The sequence below is a fragment of the Tinamus guttatus genome, unplaced genomic scaffold, assembly GCF_059628265.1.
Source record: "Tinamus guttatus ecotype Peru unplaced genomic scaffold, ASM5962826v1 Tinamus_guttatus_pri_ptg000171l, whole genome shotgun sequence".
Classification (NCBI taxonomy): Eukaryota; Metazoa; Chordata; class Aves; order Tinamiformes; family Tinamidae; genus Tinamus; species Tinamus guttatus.
In genome coordinates, this window is record NW_028288705.1 from 3,380,525 (window position 1) to 3,401,374 (window position 20,850).

Sequence of the window (20,850 nt, forward strand, 5' to 3'; positions counted from 1 at the left end):
CCACTACCTTTTTCATCTGAAGGGGAACTGCTTCTGTTTGCCTTGGTGCTCTATGCAGTCAGATGTGTGAGTTGTTTTGTACTGAACACATCAGTATGTGACTTGTATAAGCAGCTTTAACTTACTGCTTTGTGAAAACAGAGGCCTGGAGCAATCATGGAGGGTTTTGGAAATGTTAATTGTTTGTGTGCAGGAATGAGCTTATAAATGGTTGTTTTTGCAGTCTTATGTTGCTCATCGAGTCTAACTGTGTCACTGCCAGAAAAAGAGAAGGGAGAATGATTATTTTTTCTTCTTCACAGTCTACTAATACTTTCAGGGCTCGATATAATGTGGCTTTAACAAACCGTGAACTTCTCTCCTACTGAGCCACTGCACCCTGCCTACATTCAGAATAGGCAGAGAACCATTATACTAATCCACTCTACCATCATATCTCTAGCAAACACATGTAAGTGATTGCTTTGAATATTTATTTTGATGCAAGGAGTGCTAAGTCTTTTATTTGGCAACATAAACAAACAGGAGATTTTAACTTTCTCAACTTTGTAACCCTAATTGAGTAAGTTTTTTTTTTTTTCCCCGCTACAGCATGCTTTGACAAATGTACAAGAGCCACATTTGGCTTTCAGAATAACCCTAGCACCTCATAGCAACCTTAGAGTATTCGGATGTGTAGTGAGGGTAGGCTTAAGATGTAGGAGCTGAAATGACCAATCTCTCACTTTGTTTTTTTTTAACAGGTGCGGTTATACGCAAGGCCTGATGCAATCCGAAGAGGATCAGGGGACTATGCTCTGAATATCACAAGGAGACTTATTGAGTTTTATGAAGATTATTTTAAAGTGCCCTATTCCCTGCCAAAATTGGGTAAGGTTTCCCTTAGAACATGAAGCTTGCCCAGAAAATGGGAAATTAAGTCACCTTTCTTAAGAAAACCTAAGCTTTCAAACAAAGGGATATTTTGGTTATTTTAGAAGGATTATTAAGCAAGGATATTTTCAGCTCTCCAGCAGAAGGGAAGCCAAATTGTTCCTTCTTCAACCTTTCACTAAAAGAAGCAGCAACCAGACAGTACTTAAATTTATTAGGCAGTGAGACTCTAGGAAAAAAACTCGCTTTCATTAGCTACCTGGTAGAACAGGTTTGTTTTGCAAAATTTATGGCTCAACTTTAGACATAGAGCAAAAATCTGTGGAAAATGGAAACCTGTAATGTTGTAAGGCAATATTGTGCTGGTTGGTGTAGTTTATTAGTTATGTAATCATGTGTGGTTACAATATGTGGTTTAATTATGTTGTTGCTTATGGAGGAGAATGGCCACAAACTCATCTTGCTACCTAAGTGACCTAAATATAACAGCTTTCAATTCTGTTGTTTAATTTTTTTTAGATTGTTTTCTCTACTCTTCCCTTTGATAACAGTCATTTGCTGTCCAACACATTGGATTCTTTCATACCATGCTATTACACCCTGCCTCCTTAAGAGCATGTTTGATAAAGATCCATAAAACCCTATTGCTCAGCCGCAGGAAGAAAGTTGGTATTTCGTCAGAACTGTTAGAGTTGGAACCACAGGTGATTCACCCAGGAACTCAGGACCTATTTCATTAAATTCCTTGCCTGCTGGGCAGCTTTATTAGTCTTACAACTAGTGGGGTAGGAGATAGATAAAAGTGATGTTGCTAGATGAGGGTGTTGTATGAATTTTTTATAAGAATGTTGTGGCATTTGTTTCTTGTCCTCTTTGAATGATGAGTTGCAGCCAGTATTCTGGAAACACAGCAGAAGGATTTAAGCATGGCATGCACATCGGGCTGTGTGTATCCTTTCATACCTGCTTCAGGTATGTAGTGATGATTTCATACCACAAGTTATAGACTAACCAATGCCAAAAATTTAAAAAGGAAAAAAAATCACATTTTTTTCTCTGAAAAAGGTTGAGCAATGGGACTGTGATCGTCACTTCAAGTAGTATACTTGGCATATAGATGCCAGATAACAGCAGGCAGGCTTGAGTGTGCTGTTTCAGAATACCTTTTACAATGGCAACATACAGCCTTTCAACTCCAGGTGCTTTCTGTGTTACCGATACAATGTGATGTATCTATTAAAAATACCTCTTAGGGGAAGAGTATCTTCCAGTTTGCTTCCATTGGGAACAGAACAGGAGGAATAACCAAAAATCAAACCGTACTTTTTCATAAACTACTTGTAATAAAATTTTTATGTTAAAATGAAATACTATTTCATTTATAAAATTTGGAAGCTGTTATCCTGTAGTGATACTATAAGAAATTTTGCAAAGTTTCTTATCCCATGATAAAGTTAACTTTACATGACTGAACAGTTTTCAAGTTACTAAGTGCGTTAGGTAGGATTTACAAAAACATTATATTTAATGCAAATATAATAAGAGCAATTCAAAACTGTTTAATAACTGTTTCAGTGACATAAATATTTTTTAAAATTTCACTTGCATATAATACTGGGGTCTTTGGCCACCATTCAAGAGACCTGTAACTCTTGGAGAAGCATTTCCCCTTGCCTTCTTGGTCATCCATTTTAACTGCATATGGTGCCTATCTGAGGGCATTTAGGCTACCAATTTAGGCAAAATGAGAGACTTGCGTTTGTTTGCATAGTCATGTCATTGACGTCCATTGCAATATATAGTTGACAACTGAAGCTAGTACTGGTCTTCAGAGATTGTCATAAATTGGCTAAAGGTTCTTCATAGGAGCCGCTTTGTCTGACACTGCTACCTATTACACTGTTTTTGACCAAGCTTTTTCTTTCATGTGTGCACATTCAGGTATTTGCCGTTGCTGTTGTCTGTTGTGGGCTCCTCTGGTTTCTTGGCAGCCTCTGTTACTATTAGGAAGAGTGGACAATCTGAGGGAAATGTTTGGCCATACATTGACTACTCTGGGGGACTTAAATGGCTCTAGGTCGCTTCTGAAAACTACTGCTTCTGGTGCAGTAGATAACCAGTTGATGTGAATTCTAGCTATAAATGTGAACTGGGAGTTTTCTCATGTGAATAACCTATTTCCACACTTGAAAGGTCTACTTAGCTTGTGGACATGTAAGTTTTTCCACATTCTACTCTGAACTGGAAAGTACTTGTGTGGAGTTTTAAACTGACAGTTCCTGGGTGAATTTAATTGAAAAAAAAAAAAGTCTTTAAAAAACAAGATGGTTTCTCCAACTCTCTAATATTAGGGAGGGTAAGGCACTGGGGTTTATTTAATTCCGAAAAGACATGCAGCAGGGTTTTTAATTGTGTTTCTATGGCTGGTGAATGCAAAATAAATTACTGTATTTCTAGAACATATTCAGTTTTTATCCAGTTTGCAATACACAGAACATTTTCCCATATTTATAGACTTTTTTTCTTGCAAGGATCGTCAAAACCAAGAGTAGCTTCCCTCTGGGGAAAGACTAAGTACCCTAAAACCCTTCAAGCTCGGAAAGTTGTGACTCTTAAGTTGTGAGTGTTTTGGTGTGAGGGGTTGACTGCTTACTGTCTCTTGCAACCAAGAATAAAGGGCCATATAGTGACGTTAGCAGGAAACAGGTTCAGTGAAAACAAGAAGATATCAGGTTTCCTACAACAGATAGATAGTAAATCTATGAAACTCGTTGTCAAAAGATATTCTAGGTGTGAAGGTTTACATGGATTTGAGTGGAGAAATGAACAGGTACTTGGAAAAGAGCTTCACTGGAGGAAATTCCCTGGTCTAAGAATTGAGAGAATACTCCACACGTTCCCATATTCCACACCTTTCCCACGTTTCCTCAAGAGTTCTTACTCTTTTCTGTACAGCTATTTATGGCCACAGCTGGAGAGCAGTGTACTGGGTAAGAGGGCTGTGAACTGGTAGGACTACTCTTACATTCATATCTTCTGGTCTCTATGATGTTTCTATTAAAGAGCCATGGAATATCTCTACAAGAATACTCTATGAACAGAAATTGGAAAACTTTGTAAGGTTCTGGCTATGACACTCATTTTTTTGTGTGTGTGTGTGGTGTGTAAATGAGTTACTTGTGTGAATTTTTTGAATAGTTTCTGAGTCTCGGTTTTCCTGAACAAAGGAACTTAGGTGTTCCAAGGTTTAGATACACAGTGCCTAACTGAAAGGCACTTTGCTCAGATTGGTCCAGTCCTATGCTGTCAACTAGAGTGTCTAAATTAACAAGCTGGTTGCCATAGGTTCCTTGTATCATCAATGGGGAGCAGCTCTTCTTGAGGATGGTTTGAGGCTGATGCGGGTAGAGTCTCCCTCTGGAGCTGCCCAGGTAAATGAAAGAGTGTCTTATTAACTCATGAGTTTAATTTAAGTGCCAGTTACAAGATTAAACCCCCATAACATGGTGGACCTAGGAAGGGTTCTCAGCCCTGTCTTCTGCTGTGATGGCGAGCTGGGAATAGAGTTGGGGAGAACTTAGGCTTAAGTTGTTGCTCTTCCAGTTTAGGCTTGGAACAGGCTGCTCTTATTTTTCTTGACAGTGTCCTGAAAGGTGGTAGTATGAACAGTTGGTGAATCCACTTTGGGATATAGCTGCATGTGTTTACAGAAGGGTGAAAATAAATTCCCTTGCTGTTTTGCTTTGAGGCCATTGGAGATAGGCGATTATTTCATTTATAAATATTAAAATGTGCGTGAGAACTATGGTGTTAAAAATCTTAAAAAATATTTTTTTCAAACTTTGAGAAGTGTCTTTTATGTAGAATTGCTATACAGAAGGCCTTGGACTTATGTCTGATACATTTTATATCTTCTTCTTATGGGCATTTTCAAGGTGCTAATTACTGCACATATTTGTTTGTGCCAAAATGATACGTTCTTGTCTTCATTGTGAAGCACAGAACATTATTTGAAGTTGTGAATGCAAACTCAGAAAGTGATTTTTTAAAGTTGTGAATGCAAACTCAGAAAGTGATTTTTCAAGAAATTCAATGATACATACATAACAAAAGACAATATTGGACCATTAACATTTGCTCTTTGTATATTTCTAGAGAGTAAGATTCAGTTTTTAGAGTGTATCACTGAAAAATTAAAAGTATTTGTCTCCTGTGATATAAGAAATTGCTCAACCATATAAAGAATTTATATATAAAGTGCTGTTACTGTGGGAGGTGTTGGGAGCATGGAATAAAGTTGTTGGGATGCTTCTGTAGGATGGTCAAAATACTTACAGCAAGCACTAGTGATTAACTGTTCATTTAGATTTAACTGCTTTGCTCTTAGCTTCATTCTTTGATTTATTTCTATCCTGTTCATTGCAATGTTGTCTTCCCTCACTGCTTGGACTTACATCATCTGCATCCACACTCTCTCCTCTCAGACTCCGTTCTTACTTTTCCTTCATTGGTCCTTCCTCCTGTCACTCTTTCTAGTATGGACCTAATTCCAGATTCATGCTTGCTTTCTCTGCTTTAGTTCCGCTAAAAATTTCACAACTCGTGCCCCTCTACTTTGTCTTTGTACCCAGGGAGGTGCCTCTTTCCCTCTTTCTCTCACTAGAAAGACCAAACTCAGATCTGTTATTATGTAAAAAAAAAAAAAAAATCTTCTTTCTCCATGTATAAATGAGACCAATAATACACTTTTTTTTTTTAACAATAGTTGAAAATGATTGTCTTTTTTTTTTTTGTTTTGTCCTGATCAAGAGATTGCCAACCTGAAGATGTAAGAAATACTGATCTGGTCTGATCATAGACAGATCAGAGACAGGCATGCCAAGGTGTTCAGAGTTTCATTGAGTTCTTGTGGCATCAGAGCTGTACCTTCTAGGTGAGCTATACACAGTCTTCTTGAAAGACTACATGTCTTTCTCCATTGAGAGGGAATACATCGCAGCCCTGTAGGAGAGAGGAAAGAAAAGAAATTTTTTTTTAAAGTCTGAGTTAGTCTTTTGAATACAGTGTTTTGAATAAAGAAGCATGGAAGGAAGATGCTCTGAAAGTGTGACACATGCCTTCTGGAATGAGGAAGGGTGGGAGGGGAGGCATCAAGGGCTTGGTTCATGTGCCTAAGCTGGTTTTATTTTAATGTCTTAGAGTCTCCTGAAGAGCCCTATCTGCTGGTTCTGCTGGCCTCCAGATGAAGTCCTGTTAGTCTGTGTCATCCTGTCCGCTCCACCCGAATACTTGGAATAATATTGAGCATCTCAAGTTACCTGTAGCATTTACCTGTGTTAGGCAGAAGAATTGAAATTTGCTATTTTCTGTCATCAGCTGCTCAAAACAAGTCTAATGGCTTTGCACATGTGACTCTCTTGGTTGATACTGAGCATCTTTCTCCAGACCTATTTTACTTGTGCCTTTAAAACTTTTTTTTTTTTTAACATTTCTAATCTGTCAACAAAACAGATTCAAAACAGCAACTGGGCAGGGCTCCAGAGGGAAAATTTCCATCTCCAGCCATAGGAGAAAGCATTTTTTTACTCTGAGCAGTACTTCGAAATATGTAAAGGAATGGTCAGTTACTGAACTGAAGCTAACAATGAATAGGAAATGCAGTCCATAGTATGATATTAAGAAGGAAAGGAAAAATAATGTTTACTTAAGACTATTTCTTAATGTATTGTTCTAAACTATGTTAAATTATAAGTTGATTCATTCCAGTAATTCCTATAATATAGTTTGTATGGAGCACTGTAGCTGATTTTGGAAATTATGGGGAAGCTGCTCTGGTAAGTTGGTGTGCAGCAAGCTTGAGTCTGATATTGTTTGTAGGAGGCAAGAAGAGTTATGTATAGAAATAAAGCAGTGTTATATAGAATAAGATAAATCAACTCTGGTAGAACTAATCCTCTTTTGAGTGAAATTTTTTCATTATGCAGCTATTGTCCTCACATCTTAATTATGACTGGAATAATGTCCCAACCTCTTGAACAAGAAAAATGTTCAGATAGTAGCATTATTGCCAGTCAGTCTGTAGTGAAAAGAAGGTGACCAAATCCATCCATATCCACACTGGCTACTCAGCTTATGAGATCAGAAGGCTTTTAAATGCTTAATTAAAAAAAATGAGGAGAGGGAGAAGCTGTTCTTATGGGATTCCAACAGGATGTGGGACTGGAAGACTGTGGAAAAGCCAGTGCTTTTTAAGCTCCAAGGGTGCCTCACGTGCAATTCTTTATATGAATATAACAACTTTTTTTGTTGTTATTGTTTTAATCTGCTCTTAAATAGAGACATGCAAATAGTTAGCACCTACACAGAAGTGGAATTCACTGAATTTCTCAATCTAAAGCTATGTCTAGTCCAAGCTAGCCCCTTGAGTTTCTTACCTGAGACACATGTCCCTCTAGAAAATAACTCATTTTATCGTAAGCTGGGTGGTTCCAGTGGAAGGACATCTGCTGACTGCACATGCAGGAAACAGAACTGACTAGTTTAGATTTAATGCCTAATTTTTAAATGTCTAAAAGGAGTCTTTCTGCAGGACTTATCAAATAAGACATATCTTTGAGAGATACACAAACTCTAGAGAAATTTTAGGAATTACGAGGAAAATAAGTGAGCTTTTTTTTACTGATAAGACAGGGTTAAATGCCTAAAAGCACCTGAATCCATGGTAAAGTAGTTTTCATTATAGCTCTTCTCACTCTGCTCCAGCAGAGCTCTCATGCCTGATTGGTATCTACTTTGAGGCTGCTCGTGATTGTCTTTTTGTTAACTTAATCACACCATTCTTGACCAGAAACATTCACTTATGAATGTCAGTTTTTGAAAGGTAGTTATGATTTCTGCTATAAAATAGTATTGCTGGAGCAGCAACCCTCTTGACCAGGTCTTACTTCTGACCTCAGGGATATTTTTAAAAGAGAAACCAAAAGATTGTGAATAGACTGTTGGAGCTGAGAGAGTTTGTCAGAGACTTTCACTTAGCAGCAGCTAAAACCTTTTACATCATTAGCTTTAACTTTGTCTTAAAGAAGTGTTGGTAGAAAGAAAGCTTTGGCCTTCACCCCACAGTGAACTCCATTTGTAGGCACCAGAAAACATGGCTTTGTATGGTTTTGAGCCACAATAAATCTTTGAGTATGATAAACCTTAAGTAAGGACAATTTCAAGTTCAAATCAGGAAACTTTCAGCTTGTGTGTAACCCAGCCATTCCAGGTAGAGCAGAAAGCAGAGGTGCTATGCTGTATTCAGGCAGACTGCCGCCCTGAAAAGTTTTGCTGCCCTGTCCCTGCCTTACGATCCCTAGCAATATTATGGTATTGTGCTCATCATCATCATCGTCATCATCCTCAAAAACCATAAAAATATAGGACAGAGTACTTCTTGCTGTTTCACATCAAACAGCAATATAGATCAGTCAGATTTTTTTGCACCTGCCAATTGAGTGTAGGACTGCTAAGAATTTTTGTTGTGAATAGATTGAAACAAGTAGTTTTATATTTTCAACCAGTGATACATTTTTGTGGCACTGTGTTTTTGTTTGGTGTTATGCTGTTGTTCACTTGAAAAGTGAACAAAACTGAATTTCAGGCCACATTCAGAAGCAGATTCAAATGAATTTAACAGGAGCTGTAAATGATTACGATGGACTGTTTCTTCCAGTCTTGCTAACCCTTCTGTACCAATTTTGTCTCTGCCTCCCTTTAGGCTTGCTGAACTCTGTAGGTTGTTGCCTTCAGAACTTTGTCTTAGGAGCGTGGTTTTATTTAGCATTAATCTTGAGGAGCAACACCAGAAAAGGCTATTTCCTTGGCTCAAGCAAGCTATAGAGTCTTAGATGACTTTTCTTTTGCATCTTCTTCCCCCACTGCGGGCATATAGGGTTTACCCAGCTGCCTGCCTTCCTCAGCTGAGGTAAATCTGATATTTGAAGCACTGTGAGGCGTATGTTTCAGGGCGCTTGTCTTAAATATACTACTGCTTAGTCAGAATCTCTGAATGGCTGGAATGACAACTTTTGTTTAGAAGGACTGAAAGAGGAGAGCAAAAAAATCACATTTCAACAGTATGGATATTGTATCGTTCCTTTTTTCAGAGTCAAAAATTCATTTCACAGCGTTTTTAAAAACTTTGCTATCATGAGTAAGCTGATTAGGACATTGAAGAATATGCATTTTTCCCTGTTTTTTCATATCAAATCATCGTTAACCTTTGCCACATTTTTAGTTTTAGAAGGACTGTACTTCTTTGGGATAGTCCATTAGGCTGTGCAGATGGTATTGTGACAAAGTTTGTTTTCCACTGGATCCTGGTTTTAAGCAATCAGATTCATTACTTTGAGAAACAGAAGTTTTACTAGGCAAAAGTGATGAGAAAGCACTTTGCCTACGGGCTTATTTAAATCAACTTGGGTTTGCTTTTGTTTATTTCATATGTTTAACTTTAAATGTGGTTGGTATTTAAAGATTTTGACCTCGTTCATGCCTACTGTAGCTCCAAAGTCATTCCTTATTAGGTCCAACAGAAAATGTCATTTCTCCTTCAATTAGAATATTTTTTGTCAGAGAGAAAATAGATTGGGGAATATGGATACCCCTCAATTAATATTTTTGTTTATTTTCCTACAACAAGTGTCTCTATTAGTGGTGTGTTGAGAGCACAAAAAAGCAACAAAATGCAGATAATGACCTGAATATTAGAAACAAAGCCTGTGTGTAGATGTATAAAATGAACTTCCACATTTTTCTTCTGTACTGTAAAAAGACAGATACAGACATAAAGCAGATACATTTTCATATACCATCAAAGAGCTGAGGAGTTCCTTTCAAGAGATTATGACAGAGTCTTGAAAAAGATTATAGCGCATTAAATTGGGACTTAAATAGGCCAGAGATTTCTGTACATACAAAAGATATGAAGAAATGTATAACTACAGTACTGAAGCAAAATTGTGCTACTGTGTAGATTCTGTTGGCTTAGTTATAAACCTGCCACCTGTACTAGTTACTTTCTGTAAGCTACTGAAATTCAAAGGGAGGCATGTATTCACCTTTTATTGCTTTTGCTAAGGATATTGTAACTGAAGAGATTGAATTATGCTACATTTGCAGCACCTTGCCTGAAGCAACTTCATTTTTGCATTAAAGAAATCAAAATGAAAATATTAAGACAGGTGAACATCTTTCATTTAAAAAAAAACTGAACTGTGACACTAAATATGTTGGTAATTTTTTTCTTTATTTTTTTCTTTTTTTTCCTGCATGCTGGTAGGCTTCTTAAAATGGTATATGGACATTAAAACAATTACTTCATAAAACACTATGACGATCCTGAAGATGCTGTAAACTTGCTTTCCCTGTTTTCTTTCTGTGTATACATTTTCTTTTTCTAATGTGCTTAAATAGTATCTGCTTTAGCATCTAAAACAAAATACTTCTAGATTCAGGATCAGTTCAATAAATAATGCATTTTTTTCACTACCTCTGATTTCTTTTTGGTAATACTTTTTAACAAAATTTTCCTCAAGAAGGAAATATCTATCATAGTGATAGTATGCTTCAGAAAGTGTATGAAGCTCACCCAACTCCCACTGTTCAACTTGAAAATATGTTCCTTGTGATATGCTATTCCTCACTGAAATTAAGCTCAGAAAATATTTTTGATTAGAGAAATCAAGTCACTTTTTGTTGTAACATGTTCAGCTTTGGAATGGCTCTCCCATTTTACATGCCTGGGTAGAGTAGTTCTGAGGAACTGGGAGGAAGATGAAAACAAGGTCAAAACCAAGGGGAAAATACAGAAAGACATATGAAAGAAAATAACATAAAATCTATTCTGGAGGTCCTGGTCATGGATTTCTGCAACTATTTCTGTCTCTCTGGACAGCTTAGATGAACCTTTGAAGCCTTCACAGAAGAACCCCTCAGTGGGTCACTTTGTTCTTCATCCCTCAGCTTTCAACAGTAGGGAACTTGTTAGCTGGAGTTCTCATAGCAAGAGAACTCCTACAGGCACCTTACGCAGCAAGTGGTTTGGTCTATCGCTAACATTGTGACATTAACTACAAACAGATTTCCTTTGAGAGTCATGATATCAATGCAAGGTGTTTTGACAGAACATTAATTATACATGGCAGCATTTTTGAGATGACACCTAAACCAATAACATCACTAGAATTTTTCATATGAAATTGTGTGAGATATTCCTGTAGTCGCCATAGTACGTAAGCATTTCATAATCATTACTGACAGTTTCAACATACTTCATCTTGCAAATGGAGAAATATTAGCGTCCTGTTGTAGTACTGTTTAGAGGCATAGCTGGAAGACTGCTTAGAGGTGAAGGCGCTCAGATTTTTAGCTCCTCACACTTCTTAATTATTGACAATTCAGTTTCATGTAAGGACTATCCACATGTCTCCAGTATTTCCTACTTAAAAATTAGTTTTGAGAGTTTCTCTTCCTGTGTAAAACCCCACCAGATTGTTGGAACTCAAATTTAGATACATAGAAAAACTGCATGTTCTTTATTTTCGCTATTAATGGAAAGTGATTTCCTAGACGTCTCTTCTCCCTATTCTTGAAATGTTTTTAGTTAGTTTTCTTCTGTCTTATGGGAATCATGGACAATTGAATTTAATGAAGGAAGATGACTGTTAATCAGTAAAAAACAGATAGAAATGATATTTTATGCTGCGTGTCACCTTTCCAGATATTTTTGTAGAAAGTGTACAACAGTTTCCTAGTGATTAAAAACAATGTGAATTGTATAAGCTATGATTGATAACAGAATGATATAATGTGGCTCTTAATAAAACCTTCCAAGATAAAAGTGGTGTCAGATGAATCCAAAGGATGTTCAGAAATTGTTTTAAGTCATTCAGAGTAACCACGACCCAGACAGTTTTCTCTAGTGCTTATATTGCATTTGGAGACAGCTTGATGAAAGTACAACCCCAATAGAATTCACTGTGTTATCTTTACCAGTCTAATTCTTAAAAAAGCTGTGTGGCAACCCTGATATTTCTGGTATGGGAATATAAAGTGGTCACATCCAAATACATAGCTCAAGGCTAAATTCATGTTGCAGTAGTAAAGGGGAGAAATAAAACAATGCAAGTGAACTTAATAGAGTTTTAAACAGTAAAAGCAAATCTTCTTACAAGTGGTTCTAACTCCTCAAAATAGTATGCATATTTACACACACTCCTTTAACGTTAATCTTTCCAACCAACCAACCATACATATGTAATACAACATACATAATAAATACATGCAAATATATGCATTCATTATGCTGGCTGTATTTATTTGTACGTATCACTGTAATTCTATTAAGAGTATAAAAATGTGTATTTAAGCAATAGGTGACATGGACTTTTACTGAAGCCTTCCCAAGTGATGGTTCCCAACTCTATGCTGTCATACGATCAATATTAAAATGAGGAGGGCTGAGTTAAAAGGAGGACCAATTCTGATCATACAATCAGACAGTGGTTGTGTTGTATGATGGGAAATCTCTGTTTGGTGAGCCAAATTCCAGAAGGAATTTGAGTCTGTGGATGATTAATGTAGGAGGTGCACTGGCTTTCAGATCCTTATCTGAGGGTTCTATGAGTATCCCTTGAGTGTGGGTTAGATTTCTGGCTTAAAAGGTCTTCTGGCTTTTTCCTAGCTGCCCCCTCCACATAGAGATTCTCTTTGCAAATATGCTCTCATCAGATAAAAGAAAGATGAGGCAAGCAGACTGTGTTTTAGGTGGAGTTTCAGAAGACATCAACTTCAGTGCTAAAATTATCTCCTTTTATTTTTGAGAGGTTGTTTTAATTATTTCCAGAGATTTTGTCTTCAGGATGGTCCCACAGGTGCCTGTGCCAGATTCTAAGTGCATAGCTGAGAAGCCATGAATTGTAATGTGGAGGTGGGAACTGGTGGCTGATGGATGACAAAATAACTCTTAGATTCATATATCTATAGTAATATTTAGTATGTGCAGTACCTATGCTCTAAAAATCAGGGGACCTCAGCATCAGAAATTTGTTGGTCTTTGCCTATTAGCAAAATACAGATGGAGTCAGCTTACCTTAGAAGAAAGAACTGTCTCATGTGCTACCACCAGTTGCCTATTTCTATTTTTTTCAGTAGTCACTAAGTGGAAGTCTAGAGAACCTGAAATTGTAAAATTGTTTCACTTCAATAATCATGTTTAGGAATACTGCTCCTACAGGGAGGTAATAGGACCAGAGGTAATATAAATGTCTCTTTCCATATAAAAACTTATGTATTTTTGTGCACGTTGGGTCTGTTCTGGTAGTAAATGCATGTTTAAACTTCAGCGTGAGGCTCTTCCATTGCAGCCGTCTTTACCTGACATCTTCCTTAAATGTTTGTATGGATTGTGATGAGCAGTGGAGTTTGGGAATCCCAGGTGCTGTTAGACTAGAAATTCAGCCCATGGCTGGAGGGCTGCCAGGGGCTGGGATGAATTGCAGATTCAAGCATCATTTATGAACTACCTGACTTTGCTTGTGGATTCCCAGTGGTTGTCCTTGGTCTTCAGTAGGTGTATCTTGTGTATGTTTTAAATGGGAAGGCAGAAAAACATACACTTTAAAAAGATAATTTCTGACATAAAGTCAGTGTTCTGATTGATCTTAAAAGGTGATAAGTCCTATTTAAGCCTTAGAATTATCATAAACCTGATTTAGAATGTTTTCAGTTAAGAGATTTGTAGAGTTTGATCAAACTCTATTCACTTCCTTTATGTTTCTTTTAAATCTTGATGTTATTAACAGAAGTTAATTTCTTATTATGTTCTTTTATATGTTATTTGAAGCCAAAATATTGTGCAATTTTAGAAGATAAGATTGGGTAGTATTCAGTTATTCAGGCAGAGCTTTCTGAAAAAGAATTCTGAAAAATGGCATTGCTAAATGTTCGCTTACAGTGTAGTGTACGATAAGTGTACAGGGGTCTGCTCTTCAATTTCCCAATTCTGTGCAATAAAATTAAACAAAACCATAGCATATTGAGATCAGATTTTTTTTTACACTCATCAACACTGATTAATGTATCATTACAAGTATTAGCACATCTTTAAGTATTATGATATGCCTCAACTAGGCTATCATGCTATCAGATACCAAACATGACTAGGCCTAATCAGTGTTTGTATGGAGGTCACCCTGTTGGTAAAATGATCTTTTAATTCAGTAGGTGTTGTTTTTCTTCAGATCTACTCAAATTCCTCTATTGTTTTTGGGTGAATTACGAAGCAAGGAAGTCCTTCACTATATCATTCACTACGAGTTGTGTATTTTGAGAGGAATAAATATGAATGATTATTGGTCAAAGTCCAACATAATGTAAATAGAGCTTGTAGGTAAATGAATCTTCAGTATCTAAAATGCCACTTCTCCAAAGTGGCTTCAAAATAATAAATGTAGCGAGTAAGTCAGCACTGATTTGCCATCAAATCATTTGTCACTCACTGTTACCACCCTAAATTGTATATTCCTGATGGAACTTGATTTTTACTCTTGTTTTCTCTTCAATGAAGTTATATTCTTGGATGCTCATGATTTATTCCTCATATAGTGCAGGTTATGAAAGGAAAATCTAATCGCTGAGTCTTATGTTCTAAAAATATCAGAATAATTTATATCCCTTAAGTATTTTCATAGGATGATAGGTAAAGCTAGAATACTACCTTTGTGAGCAGAAGTATTTGGCATTATCAATTTTGATTACTGCAAAATGATAGATTTTAGAAGTTTGTACAGCTTGAAAATTAAATTTGTGACTAAATTAGCTGTGTTGTTAAGGTGGTATTCTGGAATGAGTAACACTGGAGTATATAATAATCTTTAAATATATTAAAAGCATTCCTGTTCAATAATAATTGAAGAATTATTCTTGAATTTTATAGTTAAAAGGAATGCTACTCTTTTTTTATTTTTTTGTGAGAAAGCCATCTTTGAAATGAATCTGGTATCTGCTAGGCTTGCTATCTGGCATAACTTTAGCGGACATAGAAAATAGCTACTTTTGTCAATAAGGACCTAACAGAGGAAAATTGACCTGTGCAATCCCATATATTCCAATGGATAATTGCAAATACAAGTTTCTATTAAAGATCTATATCTAGGTCATATAAAATTTTGACTGAATTTAAGTGCATGGTTATTTTGACAAACTGAAATGAAGCAAGTACTTTGCCGCCCTCCTGACATAATAGAAGATACCAACAGATGATTTGTATGTACAGTTCTATTAAATGTACGTAAGGTAACAGATGTTAAGATCAAAATGCTTATAAAATAATTGTTTAAAATTCATATAATGGAATAGAAATGAAGGTGAAATAGACTCAGCATTTATTTAGTTGTGACAGATTTGTTTTTTGAAGAAATATACGTGCTTACCATTTTTGGTCTTGACTGTGGCTGAAGTTTGCAGCTCATAAGAGTGGAAAAATGCAGACGATAATTAAGAATTTGTAATTGCATATAGAAGGTTTTCATGATAAAAACATAGTAGTTATTTGTGACAAATTTATGACAATTTTTCAAAAAGCTATTGCACATGACCGCTGATTCCAGAAGAACCCATTTTTCAAATTTCCCCAATAATCTTTGAAAAGGAAGGAAGATTTGACAGGATAGTTCACTTAACAGAAAGTGCTCCAGCTAGAGTATACTTTCACCAATGTTTGATAGCATTTTTGATACAAGCTATCTAGATTTTTAGTTTTAAATTATCCTTTACTCTGTTATCCTTAGCTGAATCCTGATTTATGTGTTGTTGCCTACATTACTAATAAGCTAAGAGATGTTATGAAGTGCCATTTGCAGTTCATAAAAAGGTGCTTTGCTAAGTGATGTGTCGCCCAGTTAGTGATCCCTGGGTTAGAATGTTCTTCTTGGTTCATGGCACACTTGCTTCCTCAGTCCCTGGGGGTCATCTAAACTAATGTCTACCTGCTGCACATCACACCTCTGTACAACACTTTCTCCGTGGGGATTTTCCCATCCTAGAGATACAGGAATAAGCAGCAGAAGTAACTGGTGAATCTTTACATCACCACTTGCATTTCCTTGAAATTACGTGCTTAAGGATGAAATCTTTGGTTCCTCAAATGTACATTGGATTTGATAAAAGGTCAGTGAAGTTTCCAGGCTGAGAAGGATTTCAGTTGGAGTTTTGAATCCACCATCTCTTTCTGACTGCTAGTTCAGAAACTCTTGCCTGTTGGCTCCTTTCAGACTTTATTTTGGGGTGTGATTGCACCATACGGACTTCAGAAGGGTATTTGTCTTAAGATGCTCTCCTGCTCATACCTACGTGTTCCTGCTTCCTGCAAGCAGAGGTCATTAAAAACGTTTGTTGGCTATTGCTATAAATCAGCTTGATGAAATAACACAGATAAAAATAAAGATTCCTGTGGGCATTTAGATTTTTTTAAAAGATGAATTTATGCAGTCATTTTTTAAAAGATATATGAAGAAAAACACCTCACAGCAAATAATTAACCTCCCCAATAAACTCCATATTGACATTGGACAATATCTCATAAAGGAATGTCTGGAATCACTTATTTAAAACCTGAAAGCAATGGACTGATGTCAGCCTTTTTGTAAAATAAATTTGTCAGTGTTGTGTAGTTCCTTGACAGTTCCTTCTCTAAAAGTTGCTTATGATTGGAGCTAGTTGGATTTCTCCTGTGAATTTTTTTTGCTCTCTTTTCCAAAATATGATATTCTTGTAGCTTTACGTTTTTTTCCATGCACACTTGTCATTTTCTATAAACAAATGGTAGTAATTGAAAATGCCATTTGTCTTTGTCCCAAAAGTCTTAAAGAAGTCTTTACTGATCAGCTTTACTCTCACTCCACCAAGAGTGTTTAGAGACTTTCCCCTGTTACCTTTTTCTAGTGTGTGTGGTTTAAGGGAGGTGGGAAGGGGCAGGTATTTTTGTTGCTACAAAGCTGTTGATCAGCTGAGAAAAGTCCTTTCTCTACAATTCTCATCTCAAATGTCTGCAAGATCTTTCTTCAAGCTTGTGTTGACAAAGTAGCAGCAGGTAGAGAGTTTGCTGTGAAGGGTATGTTCTCTTTTGGAGAACTACTCTATTCTCCCTTACACTCATATCAAAGTTATTATATACCAGGTAGACTATGTAAAAAAAAAAAAAAAAAAAAAAGAATTTGCCATTTACTTCTTACTGCTAAGTCTTACTGCTTGCTTACAAAGCAAATTGTCTTTTCTAGGGTGTTGTGGCTAACTTATTTTGTTAAATAATTTCTAGGGTATAATAAAAGCATCTGGAGTACAAAATTGCAGAGAAAAGCCCAAGGGATAATCTGAGGGTACAGGAGATAATTAGAGCTTTAGGTATATATCCTGGAGTCAGTGGAAAAAAAAATGAAATGGTGTCCACGGTCATTAATAAAAAGCTTTGAGCTGCCACACAAACCAAACTAATTTCTTATAAGAGTTATGTGTGAAAAAGGTACACTCTAATTCTTTTAAGCAGTTTTTTAAATTCAGAATTTCTTCACAAAGTGTAATTCATCTCTTAGTGCTGGACTCCATACCGAAGCATGTGGTCTGACCTTTGCAGGTTTCTTGAATGGCTAGAAATATGTTCTTCCTAGGAGGAAACTTTCATTGCAGGGAAACGCTATAAAATCCTTAGAAATAAGTTGTCTCTCTATATGTTATTGGTTGTTTCTACTTGTGTCAGACCAAGGAATGAGATTTTTTAAAACAAAGAGCCTCTATGTAACAGGTGAAAATACAGCCTGCTGCGTGGGCGGGTACATCCTCTAGACTTCTGTTAGCCAGGCCTCCTAAACTGATCAGGAAAGTACAGCCGATGACAATGATGAATTTAAGTGAAAGTGACAGGGGTGTCTGATGGGCCTGATGAAAGAGAGACTAATACTGTGCTTTTAGATACTGATGGAGTCAGAATCTTGGCCCATAGAGAGAGAGAGGTGACATAAGGCAAAAAGCTTCTTTGAGGTTCACTGAATCCCAGTTTACTGTAAACCTGACTCCAGCTTTCAGTTTTTTAAGCACTGAATTTTAATTCTCTTCTGGGCTGGAGAAACGGCTTGCAAATTTTTGCCCAGAACTGAGAAGTTACATCCTTCTGCAGGAGAGAGCTTTTACTGGTTAGGTGCCAGAGTCAAGTTGTTGTGTGCCAGATTGGTAAAGCATCTTCACTACTACACAGGAAGGGAGCTGAATTTTATACCTGAGCTTCCGCAGGAGTTTTCCAGCAGGATTTCCCATGGCTTCAGTTGGATCAGCACCGTTTCCTTCTATTCTCCACTGGCAGCCATGTGTTCTGGCTGCAGGTTGCCCTGAGGAAACAAGGACAAGGATCACATTATTCTGCTGCAGCTGCTCTCCAGGTAGTTTTGTGTCCCTGGAATGGAGGGACACAAAGCCAATGTCATACGTACATTGCTGCTGCTAAATTATCATTCCACTCACTAGTGAATCAGCATTTCTAGAAGTAGATTCCTCTGTCAAAGGTTATGTGGTTGTGTTATTTGGGGAAATGCTGAGTGGGGGCTTCCTCACATTTCTCTCTTTATTTTGCACACTGTTGCTTTCAGGGTTATGTCCCTTTAGCAGGCATTAAAGAAAGAAAGGAATTGAAAAAGACAAAAGTAGAGTTTACTTCTGCAGTGCCTGCATAAGCATGCCAGATGACATCTGTCAAGGTGGGGGACAATGTTCCACATGTTAATAGTGGGAAATGTCAGATGTTGGAACAATTTTATTAACAATATTTCTGCCAGCTTTCCATGCATGCTTCCATAAAATACACTTGGCTTAAGTATGCTTGTTGATGGATAGATCAGCATCTTGAGAATCAAAGCTCTTGCCTTTTGTACTATATGTTAAACAATGCGTAACTGTTCTTTTGGTGTCAGTTTTTGCAAAGGGCTTTAGTTAATTCATCTTGTCATGTGTGTGGTATTGGCATCCATCAGAGCAGTACTTGAGAAGTGATCACTTGCAAACAGAAGTAGATGTATCTTTAAGTAGCACTAGCTTTTTCTTTTCCTGCATTTGAGATTTTTTCTGTAATGCTGCTGGGTGACAACCCCAGAGATATAACTCATATGCCTTATATAAATAAATAGGCTTATTTCTAAAGCTGTATAAGTAGTCCCACCTGCTGCAGGACAACCTTGAATGGGAAAAAGTACAGAGACTGTTAGGGCCAGATTGGTAGAATGCATAAGGTATGTAGGAACACAGCCTGAGTGATGGAGCCCAGGCCTGTTTTTGTGTTTGACTACAAGATATATTTCAACAATTCACCAAGCTCAAATTTAAATACAGCTGGACTTTTCTGCTTCTGATAATCCTACAAAAAATACTGTTTTGTGTAACTGAAATGAATCTTATGGTATCTGGCTTCACACTCTGTATTCACACTCCATTCACACTAATAGAATTCTTTAAGTCTAGTTTCTGAAAATCCATCGAGTTCTTGAATTTTTAATATAGCATTATTTTTGAAGAAAATTAAAACATCTATTTCAAAACATCCTATGTAAACACTGTTTATACTGTATATATGTTACATATATATACATATATATATATATATTTTTCTTCACAGAGAATATGTTGTGACTTGGTAAAGGAACAGGCGAACTGTCTCTGAGCAGAGTACCGTTAAGTATTCAGAACTGATGGCTGGTATTGGTCTGTAAGGAGTAAGAAGGAAGGAAAGTGTGAGACTAGGAAAGACAGAACATAGAGTTTATGCACTAAGTTAATAGTTTGAAGTGAACATTTGTGCCTTAGACCTGGAGCAGAAATAAGAAACAAAGGAAAGAAAAAAGGCTCTTGGTAATCAAGAGAAAATCTGGCAATTAGGTCTTGCCCTGCAACCTATTTCCTCCTAGAATCTCTAGACGCTCCAAATACCCTAAAGACAAAATCCAGATGCTCTACTTTTGGCAATTAAATTATATTTTGCAGTTCAGGTCCAGAAGCACTACTAACTCTATCTGTGATGTTTTTCCATTTTGTGGGATAACTAGAATATTGATTTAAGGTATATATTCCCTAGGTACCATATCCTTCCCTCTTCTCAGACTGTGTCAGTTCCATGTCTTTTCCAAATCCGCTCAGTTTCTTTCTTCTTTATGTGCTGATAAGGGCCATGGCCAGTTTTACTACAGGCAGTTCTTTCTCAGAGATGGGTCTTAGAAAATCCACATTGTGGCTGGAAGGCAGATTCATTTGTAAAACCCAGTGCTTCCAGTTCTCATCAAGACCAGAATTTTACAGGCGTTCTGAAAAGGTAGAGTCAGATGAATGAAAGCATTCATTTACAGTAGATTACCTGAAACTTTATAAGAGATATAAATGCTCCTGCTTCAGCACTTAATCCAGGTACTGATTGACAGGGATCAAAGGGCAGAGGGAAGAGAGCTAGCAAATAAAAAAAAAAAGAGAGAAACTTTTGCTGTTTGTCTTTTATGATTCTTCATTCCCAGTAGTGCTACTTGCTGAAGCATCTGGGTAAAGCAAGATACGAGCATTAGATAGACACCTGAGTTGATAAGGGATTGCACTTTCTTGTTCTGGGTCCTAAATCAGCTTCTGTCTTAGAATATAAGGTATCATTGTACCCTTACAGACAGGATTAAGATCAGTTCACTGCAAACTTCTTGTCATCCCCGAGAGACTTGTTGCCAGTGTAATTTGCTCCATAAAAAGGCAGAGGTGTTTTTTTCTGTGAGCCACACACACATCCCATGTGTATCTCTATATAAAATGTGATGGATTAATGTGTTTCTTTGTATCACAGTGTCAAGCTATGAATCTAGAATGGTTCTTGATCTAGTGGAAGGAGTCTTAACACCACATGCTTGATGACTTGTTGAGGGC

At 36.9% G+C, this 20,850-nt stretch overlaps 1 protein-coding gene across 1 annotated transcript in view; it reads left to right on the top strand.

Annotated features, from left to right (window-relative positions):
* TRHDE (thyrotropin releasing hormone degrading enzyme) overlaps nt 1-20,850 on the top strand; it is a 215,534-nt gene that overhangs the window by 38,434 nt on the left and 156,250 nt on the right. The window contains exon 3 of the mRNA XM_088522982.1: nt 744-870. Coding sequence (XP_088379108.1) covers nt 744-870 — 127 coding nt within the window. The remainder of the gene's footprint in view (nt 1-743; nt 871-20,850) is intronic.